The 14797-nt window shown below is 38.2% G+C and overlaps 1 protein-coding gene across 1 annotated transcript in view; it reads right to left on the bottom strand.

Moving 5' to 3' along the window:
- Window positions 1-14797, bottom strand: part of REDIC1 (regulator of DNA class I crossover intermediates 1) — a 65489-nt gene that overhangs the window by 16403 nt on the left and 34289 nt on the right. Inside the window, exons 9-11 of the mRNA XM_059681136.1 lie at window positions 5594-6102; window positions 5261-5330; window positions 3960-4017 (exon numbers count right to left, since the gene is read on the bottom strand). Of these exons, the coding sequence (XP_059537119.1) occupies window positions 3960-4017; window positions 5261-5330; window positions 5594-6102 (637 nt within the window). The remainder of the gene's footprint in view (window positions 1-3959; window positions 4018-5260; window positions 5331-5593; window positions 6103-14797) is intronic.

Raw genomic sequence — 14797 nt, 5'->3', positions numbered from 1 at the left:
TTCAGGCTGGCCAACCCCCCCCTGGTGACGGAAGCTCCCAGCCTCTTTTTTCTTTTTCTTTTTTTAATTCTGGGATTTATTTACCTTCTATAATTGAAACTTTGTAGCCTTGAGAGGAGCTCAGAGCCAGCCAGGGCGGGTGGGAGGGAAGCCTCCTGCTTGCTCTAGCTCCGTGGCCACGGCCAGCTGAAAGCAGGTATCTGGGGTTTATTTACCTTCTATAATTGAAACTTTGTTGCTTTGAGTGTTGCTCAGAGCCAGCCACGGCAGGCGGGAAGCTTGGCTTCTTCCATCATTGGGGCAACCAAGCCTCCTGCTTGCTCCAGCTCTGTGGCTGCTGGCTGCCATCTTGGTTGGGTTAATTTGCATATAGTTGCTCTGATTGGCTGGTGGGCATGGCTTAAGGCATAGTGAAGGTGCGGTCAATTTGCATGTATTTCTTTTATTAGTGTAGATTTTAAAAAAATATATAGGTTATTTTTTCTTCTCAATTTATTCTTCTTTAAATCTTGATAAGAAAAATCACCTCTTCAAATTTAATATATTAATTGCTAAGCGGGTTTCATTCCTTACATTTTGTTTACCATTTATGTAGATGTGTTACCACCTTGAACAGGTTTCCTAGTGTGGCATCCCCACTCCTTTCAATTCTGAAGTTCTTCTATGTGTCTTCATTTCTCCAGTGAAGAAAGTACCATTTAAACAATCATATTTAAACTTTTCCTTCTGCTACTTTAAAATTAAATATGCTTCAGTTCAAGATGGTGACAACGGAGGATCCTGAACTCACCTCCTCCAATGGACACACCGAAACTATAGCTACATAAGAAACAATTTCCTCTGAAAGAAATCCAAAATCTAGCTAAGAGACTCCTTACTACACACCAAGCAAATGATTTAAAAACAAAACCCCCCATCAAAATGGTTAGGAGAGGCTGAGATGCTGAGACACAATTTCGCCATAAACTCCATGCCAGGAGGGGCAATCCACTTGGGAGGGAACACACAACTCCAAGCTCCTCCCTGGGAACAAATGGTTTGGACCTCACATATGGTACCTGAATTTTTAAGACCTGCACCTGCATCACTGATGTTTCTATCTTTCTCTCCATCTCCCTTCCTCTCTGAAATCAATAAAAATATTTTTTTAATTTAAAAATAGAACTGCCATATAATCCATTAACTCTACTTCTGTTTTTTTTTTTTTTGAAGGAAATGAAGACACTAATTCAAAAAGGTTATCCTCACCCCTATGTTCATTGCAGCATTATTTACAATAGTCCGAGTGATGCTAGGTTTTTGTTTTTTTAATCACCAAATGAATAATGCTCAAACACTATTATTTCTCTCTCAGGTAATAATCTAAAATGAGTTTTCCTGGTCAGCATTTTTTTTTTCCACTGTTGATTTAGAGGCCCAATCCGTCCCATCTTGTGGCATTTAGAGGCTCCAATCATCCCTTAAGGCTACGGTGCCAGCTGGCATTTAAAGAATAAGACTGGAAAAGGAATTCTCAATTCTTACAGTCCTTGAAAATGATGCATCTCACATCTGCTAACATCCCATTATTGAGATCTAGCCACGTGGCTGCACTCAGATGGATAGAAGATTAGGAAATATGTTCCTTGGCTGAAATATATTCACTTCACAGTGATAATTTTATTCTAAAACATATAGTACATGAATTTTGGTGAACAGTTTATCTTTTCTGCAACCTCCTCCTATGTTTTCAATCTCAGTAAATGGCATCATCCCATCAATAACCCAATCATTTACCCAAATACAAATTCCAGGTCTTTAAATTTTTCCTTCTCCTTTAATATAATCATCAAATCTAAATCTTCTAAATCTTTTTGATAGCTCTTCCCTCATCTCCATAATTGCTGCCACTAGTCAACTTCAAGCCATCATTATTTTTGACCCTGCCTTGACACCCCTCAAATCTCTCCTCATTGTTGCCAGACACAACTTTTTAATAGTCTGATGTCATCATACTCTTTTGCTAAAAAATTTTCAGGGGCTTTCTTTCTGTTCAGTGATAGCAAATTAAACTACTATATGTTATACAAGGTCTTTTATAACCTGGCCCTTTATAATGTCCAAAATTATTTCTTGCCATCTCCCCATCATTTGTAATTTGTACTATAGTAGTAATAATAACAATAATTTAGTTTCTAAAACAAGCTATATTCTCTCACATCTTAGTTTCTATATATGTTGCTCCTTCTTCATAGGATGAAGGCATTTGGTCCATTTGGTAAGCTTATTATTACCCAGATCAAATTTAAAAGTGTCTTTTACTAGGCTCCCACTCCCCTTTTGTATAAACCCCAATGGAGCATTTTATCTAAATGCATTAGATTTTTTCTGTTTCTGTCTAGCCACTAGATTACAACTTCTTAAAGGTTGGTTCCAGGTCCCTTCATCTCTCAACCTTGCAGAGTCTAGTGTATAATCTATAATAATAAAAGCATAATATCAGACCAGACAGCCGAACGACCTTCCGGACAACCTTCCTGATAAAGCCTTGGAGTTGGGGGCTGAGGCAGAGGTAGTTAGGAGCAATCAAGCAGGCAAGCAAGCAGTTAGGGGCGATCAGGCAGGCATGCAGAGTGGTTAGGGGTGATCAGGCAGGCAGGAGAGCAGTTAGGGGCAATCAGGCAGGTGGGTGAGTGGTTAGGGGCAATCAGGCAGGCAGGCAGAGGTGGTTAGGGGCAATCAGGCAGGCAGGCAAGTGGTTAGGGGCAATCAGGCAGGCAGGTGAGCAGTTAGTGGTGATCAGGCAGGTGAGCGGTTAGGAGCCAGCGATCCCGGATTGTGAGAGGGATGTCTGACTGCCAGTTAAGGCCTGATCCCACAGGAATCACCTCTTCAAATTTAATAAACCATCATTCAGACATCCTCCGAGGGGTCCTGGATTGCGAGAGGGTGCAGGCCGGTCTAAGGCCCAACTCCAACCCTGTGCATGAATTTCACGCACCGGGCCTCTAGTAGAATATAAGCTTTATGAGAACAAACACTGTTTTTTCACCACTGTATCCCCAGAATATTGGAGCCAATAAATATCTATTAAATGAATTCATAATGTACTCAATGCATATTAATTGAATATAACAAAAGAAAATAGGCCGAAACCGGTTTGGCTCAGTGGATAGAGCGTCGGCTTGCGGACTGAAAGGTCCCAGGTTCGATTCCGGTCAAGGGCATGTACCTGGGTTGCGGGCATATCCCCAGTAGGAGATGTGCAGGAGGCAGCTGATCGATGTTTCTCTCTCATCGATGTTTCTGGCTCTCTATCTCTCTCCCTTCCTCTCTGTAAAAAATCAATAAAATATATTTAAAAAAAAGAAAATAGTTAAAACTTTGGAGTCAGATAAGATAAGAGTTTGAATACTGGTTTGAGTGTGTGACCTTGAACAAGTTATTTAATCTCTCTGAACTTGAGTCTCTTTTGCTGTGAGTACTTTACAATATCAGGCTCTTGTAGAATACTAATACAGTATAAAAAGCTCCTAGCACAATGCCTGGACTGTTGCAACAATCATACATCCTTATTATGAGCAAATGTTACAACTTATACAACCATTGTTTATAGATGTTTCAGCATCCCTGTACATATATATATAACCATGTTCCCCTGTAGCACATTGAAATATAAAAAATTTTCATCTTGTAAGAATTTTCATCTTGTAAGAACTTTCATAGGATTGATCAAAAGAATTTTAAGTATACCTAAATTGGTTTGTCTCAAATAAAGCACATTACAGTTTCTGAAAAGGTATTATTTTAGTTCCAGATCTAAGCTATAGTTTCCTCAGAGTGAGAAAATATAAGAAAAATAGTTAGCTTACAAAGAAAGTTTTTGATAAAGTTAACCTTAAGTCAAAATAAACTGCAAACACTAAAATATAACATAAAAATAGCACTGAATTAGAAATATAATGTAAAATATATGTTACCTCACTAAGTCCAAAGTCCCATGATTTCTTAGAATTCAATTCCTCCAAAGGAATACTCCTACAGTAAAAAATAGGACAATATTAAACTTTGCCTTATTCCCTCTGAAAATCATTGTTCTAAATTATGGCTCCCAAAGTTGGCTGTGGATCAGGATGGTAAGAAAAGCTTTTTTTAAAAAAAAAATAAAGATTCATAAGCTCCATCCTAAGGAATCAATCTATTATATATAAAACTTACTGTTTTGTATTTTAAAATCAGTCCCTCGAATGATGTGGGTCTGAGCCAGGTTGAGGAACCATGTTATAAGTCATTTTCATAAAGTACGTTTAAAAATTCAGAGCCGTACATGCTGTTTTCCATTCATAAATGTCTGGATATTTAGAGATTTGACAAAGAATCTAATTTGTTGATTTTATTAAATAAGTTGTGAATGTATGTTTTAATTAATTTTTTGTGCCAATCCCATCCATAAGAAAATACTTCCAGAATAAAAATATATCTAGTTCATGATTTTCAGTTAGCAACATTGGACTAAATTACAATTATCACCAAGAAAGTTAGGACTATTCTGAAACTACAAGTTTTCTTTAATTACCTGTAACTGCAGTGTCATAGACTATTGCTATGCTTCCTTATGCCATTAACATTTGAATTCTATTACTTCTATTGGTTCTATAATAACCAAGCATCTTTCCCCTGGAGCGCTGCCAAAGGTTAGAAAATATGCTAATCATGTCAGTAAGCATTCCTATACTTGTAATCCTTCTATTTCTTACTGTAAATTAATAAATTGGTATTCTGGAGGATATATGTTTCTTGAACACATAAGTCAATCTTCACAAATATAATTAACACTAAAATTCAGGTTAAAAGATACTTTTGCGCTGGCAAATACGAGCACCATACTCTCAAGTAGGGTGACAGAACCAAGATTCTGACTCTGGTAAGCATTTTTTTAAAATATATTTTATTAATTTTTTTTACAGAGAGGAAGGGAGAGGGATAGAGAGTTAGAAACATCGATGAGAGAGAAACATTGATCAGCTGCCTCCTGCACACCTCCTACTGGGGATGTGCCTGCAACCAAGGTACATGCCCTTGACCGGAATCGAACCTGGGACCTTTCAGTCTACAGGCCTATGCTCTATCCACTGAGCCAAACCGGTTAGGGCTCTGGTAACCATTCTTTGAGGGCAGCCTGCCCAGACTAAGACAGTAATATGTCTACCTCAGTTCAACATTTCAACATGCATTATACTAGATACTGATTTGCATTCCCCACATTTACCTAACAACTTACATATTGTTCACTGGATATTTCTGGATTTCTATCTGTCGTTTCTTCTTTTGGTAGTCCTTTACAAATTTTCCTTTAAAAATAAAAGTATGCATTGAACTAAAACTTGAGCATAGACTATTTCTGTTTTTTAATCTGAAGCTTATTAGTATGATCCATTGCCTGGTCCACAATGTCATATAATAGAATGTCATTCTATTTTTAATTTCATATTCCTCCAAATACACACACACACACAAATACACACATATATATGCGTACACACACACACACACACACACAATTGAAAACAGAAAAACCCAATAGACTATTACGCTTTCTACATATAACACCAACCTTTCTTTTCAGCGCTGGCTGGATAACAATTCTTCTCAAAAGATGTACTAGGATTATTTCCTTCATTATTGTTGTATTCTTTCTGATAGTTCTTCTTTGGCTGACACTTTTCTGAATAACTTGTTTTATTAAAGTTAGAACTACTAAAATTCAACCCTGGATTTCTAAAAATGCATCTGTCAGAGGGATGATTTTTATCAGAATTGGTGATACCCATACTGTCATAACCACAATTTTCAAATGGTTTTGTTATCCTCTGTTGATCTATGCTTAATAAATTGATCGCATTTTCGTTAATAAAAGACTCAAAATTCTCTGGCAGAAGACTGGGGGTTGGCTGGTTCACATCCTCAAGGAAATTTGACACCTCTTCTTTATTTTCTCCCCAAATATGTTGTACTGATTGTTTTTCAGTAATGAAATCTGAGTGTCTTCTCTCATCCATGCTTCCACAATCTTCACCCATCACTATAGCAGGGCTTCCAGCAAAGACACTCCTATTTCCTGGACTTTGGGGTAAATACAAACATATTTAGCAAGAAAAGTATAGGGTATTTTCATTTACAAACTCTTAAAATTCTTAGAAAACATTGAGTAGCTACTAACATATGCCTATACTATGTTTTTCTTTTTTCAAATTTAAGTAAGTCATATTTCTTTGGGTAGAAATTTATCTAATGCACTCTTGTAATGCCCTAGTGAGTATAAAAATAACCTACACTTAGTTTAGTATGTCAATGTGAAAAATTAGTGTGTGGTTCAATTTACTGTTATATTTACAAAGCAAAACATGACAAACGTATGTATGTGTTCTGTAATAATATCTAGCAAATAACCTAGACGACCACTATATGTCACTGGTGCTCCATTTAACCTGAGAAAGATTTTTTTAGACTGTGCAGGGAAAAATTATCCTGTGTTGAAATATTAAATCAAATAGTTAGGAGGACATTATAATGGATATTTCTCAACCTAACAAGAATATAAAAACAACTGATGTCCCCAGGGTAAACAATGTAAATACAAATGCACATATAAGTAATAAAATAAGAGATAAGATGAATTAGATGAAAAGGTTAAACTAGATAACAAATTCCCTTCTAATGCAGAAATCATAATTCTAGGTTTTGTCCAACTTGTATAAGAATCAAAGCTATCATAGAAAATAATTAAAAATCCAGATATTCTGGATTTTGTTGCCATTGACTATAATTTGAGGGGGGGGGGGAGAACCTAGGTTGTTCCAGAGATTGGAGTTTAACCAAAATATGTGGAAAAGAAACATAGACTACTAAAACTGATTGATTTATAATTTTATTTTTCAAGTTACTTATTAAATATTTAATGAACAGGTATACCTACTGTGTTCCAGAGAGTACACCACATGTTGGGGACAGACAGATAAGAGAATTCAGTTTGGTATTAAAGAAAGAAAGAGATGTTTTACCCGTGAATGTTCACAAATCATGATCCAACATTGTTTCTCAATATGGGTCTTATTGGTACAAAAAGCACTTCATAAGTTAGAAAACACAGTACAAACATATATCATTTTTAAATGTTATTTTAAGTATTATGACTCAGGAAATTCACTCACTGAGAAAAATGGGCACAGATAAATACATAATGCAATTATTTCTCAAAAGAAATAGAAGAAAGAAATAATTTGAAAATGGTAAATGATATCCTGAAGTCAAGTGTTCCTATACTAAATTTAAAAAAGACATTCTTCTGCAAGGAAAGTCAGGAAGGTAGCATTTGAGTTGGGAGACTGAATGCTGGGATGGATTGCTACACATTGAGATGACAGAAATGATACTAAAACCTTAAAGTCTTATTAAGACAAATCAGTCTAACTTCTTTAACAATTTATTTTCCTATAAATATAAAATCCATTAAAAACTATGCACTAATGCCTGGCCTGCATGGCTCAGAGGTTGAGCATCGACCAATGAACCAGGAGGTCATGGTTTAATACCGGATGGGGCACATGCTGGGTTGTGGGCTCTATCCCCAGTAGGGGGTGGGCAGGAGGCAACTGATCAGTGATTCTCTCTTATCATGATGTTTCTATCTCTCTCTCTTCCTTTCACTCTGAAATCAATAAAAATATTTATTTTAAAATTATATACTAAAATAGGGAAAATTCATTATCTAAATGTCTTTTGTTTATGTATTAAACAGGTATTCAATATATGCCTACCATATGGTAGGGAGATTATATAGCTTATATTCTAGTGACATAAGATAATAAATAAGATAATGAATCATTAATAAGTAAAATGAATAAAAGAAATAAAGAAGTAAACAAATAAAGAAAATTATAGCACCTTTATAGGTACTACAGGATTACATGATGAGCCCGACTGGCATAGCTCAGTGGTAGAGCGTCAACCTATGAACCAGGTCACGGTTCGATTCCCAGTCAGGGCACATGCCCAGGTTGCAGGCTCAATCCCCAGTGGGGAACATGCAGGAGGCAGCCGATCAATGATTCTCTCTCACCACTGATCTTTCTTTTTCTTTTTTTAATATATTTTATTGATTTTTTTACAGAGAGGAAGGGAGAGGGGTAGAGAGTTAGAAACATCAATGAGAGAGAAACACCGACCAGCTGCCTCCGGCACGCCCCCTACCAGGGATGTGCCCGCAATCAAGGTACATGCCCTTGACCGGAATCGAACCTGGGACCCTTCAGTCTGCAAGCAGACGCTCTATCCACTGAGCCAAACTGATTAGGGCACCATTGATCTTTCTATCTCTCCCTTTCCCTTCCTCTCTGAACTCAATAAAAATATATTTTTTTAAAAAAGATTACATGATGAAATAATGTGTGTTGGAGAGCCTATTTCAGATCATTTGGCAGGAAAGTCTCCAGTAAGGAAGTAATAAGCTAAAGATACAAATGGTTAGACATGTATAGAAAGAAGTAAGCATACACCAGGGGGATGAAATAACAAGCACATATGCAAGATTTGCAACATGTTTGAGAAACAAGAAAAATAAAAAATAAAGTTAGAATACAAATAGTGAAAGAAAACTTATGACCTAAGCTTAAAAGGTACAAAAGGACCCAGATGCTGCAGAGCTTGATTTGGAAGGGGAGGAGGGTGAAGGAAGTGGAGGGGGGAGAAATGGAAAGGTTCTAGGTACAAAAGTTAAACTGACCTGCTTTTTTACTTGCAAAATAAGTTTGAATGCTGGGTGACTCTGAATTTTGGAACTTCCATCTGGCCAAAATGAAATATGAGTGACCAGATTTATCATCCTGACACAGTTTTAAAAAACACACACACACAGGAAAAAATATATGCAATATGGTTTTCAGACATGAGCCAGCCACCAGGTAGAATAGGATAAGATCTCTGAAAGCAAGAAAACAAATTAAGTGAACCCTTTGATTTCTTCTAGCTTATTGCCTGGAGAAAGTATTCAAGCAACAGAAACCCAGTAAGAGCCTACAGACTCCCTTTGTTGATGAAATAGAGCTGGGGGTTCAGAGAGACTCTAGAGGTTAGAGTTCACAGGACAGAGTACCATGAAGGAGAGTGCTTCAGAGAGAGAGAGAGAGAGAGAGAGAGACAGAGAGAGAGAGAGAGAGAGAGAGAGAGAGAGAGAGAGAGAGAGAGAGAGAGATCCAGAGATCTACAGGGAATTCAGGCAAGTACTGATCAGCACATGCATATAAGGTTATTGCCAAATGCTGGGAAAAGAACCACCCATGATAAGAACTTGGAACAACTCCAGCAGCTCACACAGGGATGGGAAAATTTTTGTGTTCCCACCAACTAGAGTGGAACACCTTATGATTCAAAGGAAATCAGAGGTACTCAGAAGGGTACTTACTGTCTTAGCAGGGGGCAAAATTATCATAGACTGAAGACATACCTGATCCTATTTAGCAAAGTTTAAGGAAAATCTCAAGATCACACTATTTCCAACTAACTAAACTGTTTCCCAGAAGAAGGCTTAGGACAATTTATAGGAGTACAAAAACTTCCAGAAGCCAAAAGGATAAAACTTACAATGTACAGAATTAAAAAAAAAATACCAGGAAGGCAAGAAAACAGTGAGTTATAACCCATGACGAGGAGAAAAGAAATTATTAGAAATAGAACAAGAAATGACACAAGTGATAGAATTTGTAGACCAGGACTTTGAAAGGGTTATAACATATTCTCTATATTCAAGAAGGTAGAGCAAAGCCTGAGCATATTAAATAGATACATGGAAGACATAAAAAAGAGTTCAATCTATCTTCTATAGATAAAAACTACACTGAATAGGTTTACCAGTTAATTAGAAACCAAAGAAGATACAATTAATGAATATGAAGATACAGCAATATAGTCTGTACAAAATGAAACGAGAAAAATTTGAAAATAAAAAAGTATCAGTAAATTGTGTCACAACTTCAAGTGAGCAAATTTACATGTGATTTTAGTCCCAAAGAAAAGGGGAGAGGAATCAGAAAAAAAAAACTATTTGAAAATTTAATGGCGAATTTTTTCCAAATTTGATAAAAACAGTAAGTCTACACATTCAAAGATGCTCAACACAACCCAAACACACAAAAAATAGAATGAAAATAAACATCCTAGTCATGATAGAAAATCCATGATAGAGAATCCATGATAAAAAAAATCTTTTTTAAAAAAAGAAAATTTATACTACATATAAATTAGGAAGAGAGATATAGGTATTAAAATGAGAATGATAGCAAACTTCTAAATGGAAACAATGCAAGTCAAAAGACATCTTTCAAAAGGAAGGCCACAATTACATATGAAATTTTAAAAATATCTATGTACTTAGAGAGAAGCTTTTAATATAAAAGATTCAATATAAGATGAGAGAATTGCCAGAAGATCCACACTATAAGAAATGTTTAAAGGAAATCTTCCAAACAGAAGGAAAGTGTCACCAATGGAAATCTAGATCTACACAAAATAATGATGACCATCAAAAATAAAAAAATGTGTGCTTAAGTACAAAATATGTTTTCTCTAATTTTTCATCTCTGCATAAAGCAAAAAAAAATGAATTATTGGGTTTTCTAGTCAAGATGGCAAAGTAGGTAAACTGTGCTCACCTCTTCCTAGGTTCACACCAAATTTACAACTAAATTATAGAACAACCATGATTGAGAACCCCTGAAGACTAGATGAATAGAATTTCTTTAAGTATATACAGAAAAACCCACATGGGAACTGGTAGGAAGGGCAGAGACGCAGAACAGGCAGGACCAACACCCATAGTGTGGTGATTAAGAATCAGGACAGATATATTGGCTGTTAAGGTTCCACCTGAAGATCAAGGAGTCCAGCCCCACACCTGGCCCAACAAGCCCATGGTACCAGTGCAAAGAAGAGGAGTCCCTATAACATCTTGTGGTGAGAATGAGTGGGCATTGAATCTGAGAAAAACAAAGGGCTGCAGGAGGCCAAGATAAGCTTGCTTCTCTTAAAGGGCCAGCACAAAAACTCACTCAAAACTCACTCATTCTAAGCTCCAGCACAGGAACAGCAGGTCAAGAAGCACCAGAGACATACAAGGAAACACTAAATTGACTAACTTCAGAGACAAGGCTGAAGAGGCAGAGACGAGCGAGAAAACTCTCTCCAGATAATGGAAGCACTGGCAGGCACCACTGTTCCTTGGTGAGCTCTCCACTTACCCAGCCAGCCCGGCACAGGTGGAAGCCAATTCTGTGCTCTCCATCAAACTGACTACCACAATTCTCCCTACCCTGGTGATTCCCTGAGACCCCACCCCACACAACTCACTCTCCAGGTCCAAGCCACTATCGATGGCTCCTCCACACAGCCTGCTTCAATTGTGCTGCACTTTCCCAAAATCCCTCAAAGGTACACAAACCTCAAACAAACAGAGGCTGGCCTCAGCATGCCCTGGAGCTCTTCCTAAGTGGCCCCAAAACAGCATAAGCAGTGACAATCTCAACTTGCATTATTAACTCCCATCAGGTGGCCCCAAACCTAAGTAGCAGCCAGTCTTGGCCTAAAACAGTTTCATCTAAGCCCAACACAAGCAGCCACCAACTGCAGATCATTTGTAACTCCTACCAGGTGGCACCAAGCCTGGCACAAATGGCAGCTGATTTTGGGCTGCACCTGAGCATTTCCCAGGAGACTCCAGACCCAACAAACCCGGTGGTGTACTTCAGACCACATCAGAGCACCACCCAAACAGCCATACAAATAACACACTCAAAGGACAAGCTCAGCTGGCAGCACAGGCCCGCTAAAGCAACTGCTACTCCATGGAGTCAGCCCACACACAACAGCTAGTCTGCTTTAGTCACAGCCAGTCCTCAGAGCCAGTCTTAACTGCCAACAGCAATTGAGGCCCAACTACAATAGGAAGGAAAATAACCCAAATAGGGGATATCCCTGGAGTACCAAGTTCAGGTGACCAGGGAGACCGCATCACCAGGCCTCACAAAACACTTTCTACATAAGACCTCTCTGTCAAGACCAGGAGACACAACAGATCTACCTAATACATACAAATAAACACAGGGACTCAGCCATAATGAAGAGACAATGGAACAGGTCCCAAATGAAAGAACAGGACTAAAATTCCAGAAAAATAACTAAATGAGAGGGAGGCAAATAATCTACCAAATACAGAATTTAAAAGCACACACACAAGAACTGGCTATAAGGATGATGGTCAATGAACTTAGGGGAAGATAGATCAACTCAATGAGAACTTACACAAGGCAACAGAAACCATAAAAACAACCAGTAGGAAATGAAGACGACAATAACTGTAATAACGAATACATTACAGTGGGGCCTTGACTTACGAGTTTAATTCGTTCCGTGACGGAGCTCATAACTCAAATTATTCGTATGTCAAATCAAAAAGTGAACGAGTGAGACATGTGATGCTGGGCTGATGTTGTGGCGTTCACTGTGACGTTCTCTGCACCAACTAGCGGTGGGGTATCTGAAGCTGGCTCATAACCCGAATTTTAGCTCGCAACTCAAAGCAAAAAATCGGCTGAGAGATGGCTCGTATCTCGAAAAACTCGTTAGTCGGGACACTCGTAAGTCAAGGCCCCACTGTAGATGGAATCACCAGCAGATGATATGGAACAGAGGTTAGGATCCATAGGGACACCAGAAGGAAAAGAGAGAGAAAAGGACTTAAAAACTATTTGAAGAAATGACTGAAAATTTCCCTAACATGGTGAAGGAAATAGAAGCCTAGAAAATAGAGTCCCCAACTAGATGAACCCAAAGAGGTCCACACAAAGCCCTATCATTATTAAAATGCAAAGGTTACAAAGAGTAAAACCTAAAAGTAGCAAGAGAAAAGTTAATACCTTGCTGACCGGTCATGAGGTAACTTGTGTTTCCATGTCCAAATTTTGCTGACCGGTCATGAGATAACTCATGCCTGCACTTACATTACTTTAAGTAATTTTAAGGTCTGAAAGCAAGTGGAGTTTTAAAATTACTTAAAGTAATGTAAGTGCAGACATGAGTTATCTCAAGACCAGTCAGCAAGGTGTTAATTATGTATATGGGAGCTCCATACGATTATCAGCTGATGTTTTAATAGAAATTTTAGAGGTTAGGAAAAAAGACACAAAATACTCACTGTTGAAAGGCAAAAGCCTACAACCAAGATTACCCAGTATAGAAAGATAAAGGGTTCTATAGACAAGGAAAAGCTGAAGGAGTTTACCACCACTAAACCACTATTAAACGAATTGTTAAAGAGTTTTCTTTAAGTAGAAAAGGAAAGATGAAATCTTACATAATAAAGAGGGAATATGCCAATTGATCATCATGCCATAACGGTCAAGATGACTGCATCCAGAGTGGAGGCAGAGATTCTGTAACACAAGATGGCTGTACACAAAGTGGAGGCTGAACCTTTACGAACAATCAGCAGGGACCTGAGGCTGAGTGGTGCTGAGCCGGGGCAGGGACCAGAGACTGCACCCCCTGCCTGGTGGGGCTTGACAGGGGACTGCAGGACACGCCACCCCCCCACCCCCCGAGGGCCAGGCTGGGGGACCTCAGGCCATGCCCCTTGCCCAGCAGAGCTTGACAGGGGACCTCAGGCCACGCCCCCTGCCCCAGCACCATGCCAGGTGAACTGAGGCCACACCCCCGACCCGGCGAGGCTAGACAGGGGTGGGACCGGCCGGGTCTGGATCTAGCCCAATGGGGGTGGGGCTGCCCAGGTCTGGGTACACACGATTTCAAGGCACATGTGGATGTGCAGGGACTTGACTATGTTCCCATGGCAAACCCTAGACTCTGACAGGAGGAAGATTTTCATATACATTTTACTAATTTTCTTTCATCTCTGACATTTCTATTATAGAGAAAGGGCTAATATCAATATTAAAATATTTCCTCTAATTAATTCCCTTTTAATGTGCATGAATTTCGTGCACGGGGTCACCAGTGTATGAATGAGAAAATATGAGAAAGAAAAAAACTCACTGACAATGGCAAACGTTTAATAAAAGCAGTGAATCAACCAACTATAAAGTTAATACAAAGGTTAAAAGATGAAAGTAAAAAGGTAAAAACTATGTAATTACAACAATAAAGGGATACATACACAAAAAATAACAACATAAACATGGAGGGGACAAGCAAAAATTGGAGTGAATTTAGAATGTGATCAAACTTACAAAACAATCAACTTTAGAGGGAAGGTGGGGGTGGGTAGATGGGTGGGGAGAGATTAACCGAAGAATATACATGCATATATGCATAACCCATGGACACAGACAATAGTGTGGTGAAGGCCTAGAGGGAGACAATGGGAAAAAAATAGGGAATATCTGTATACTTTCAACAATAAAGATAAATTTAAAAATATAGACAGTTATAAGCATAGCTTGGTATATATGAAGCACATGGTAACCACAATGCAAAATATGTGTTATATAAGATATAAAGTGAAAGGAATTCAAACAAAACACTATAGAAAGGCATCAACATACAAGAGATCAAGAGATTAAGAAAGGAACAGAGAACTACAAAAACAGTCAGAAAACAAGAAAATGGCAATAATGGAGGTGCCTCGTTAGCGCAGTAGGTAGCATGTCAGTCTCATAAAATGGCAATAATGGGATATCTATTAGCAATTAGTCTAATTGTAAATGGACTAAATGCTCCAAACAAAAGACATAAGGTGGCTGAATAGATTAAA

Source organism: Myotis daubentonii, chromosome 2 (genome assembly GCF_963259705.1).
Source record: "Myotis daubentonii chromosome 2, mMyoDau2.1, whole genome shotgun sequence".
Taxonomy (NCBI): Eukaryota; Metazoa; Chordata; class Mammalia; order Chiroptera; family Vespertilionidae; genus Myotis; species Myotis daubentonii.
Note: the sequence above shows the minus strand (reverse complement) of the source record. Positions and strands in the feature narration are given on the sequence as shown.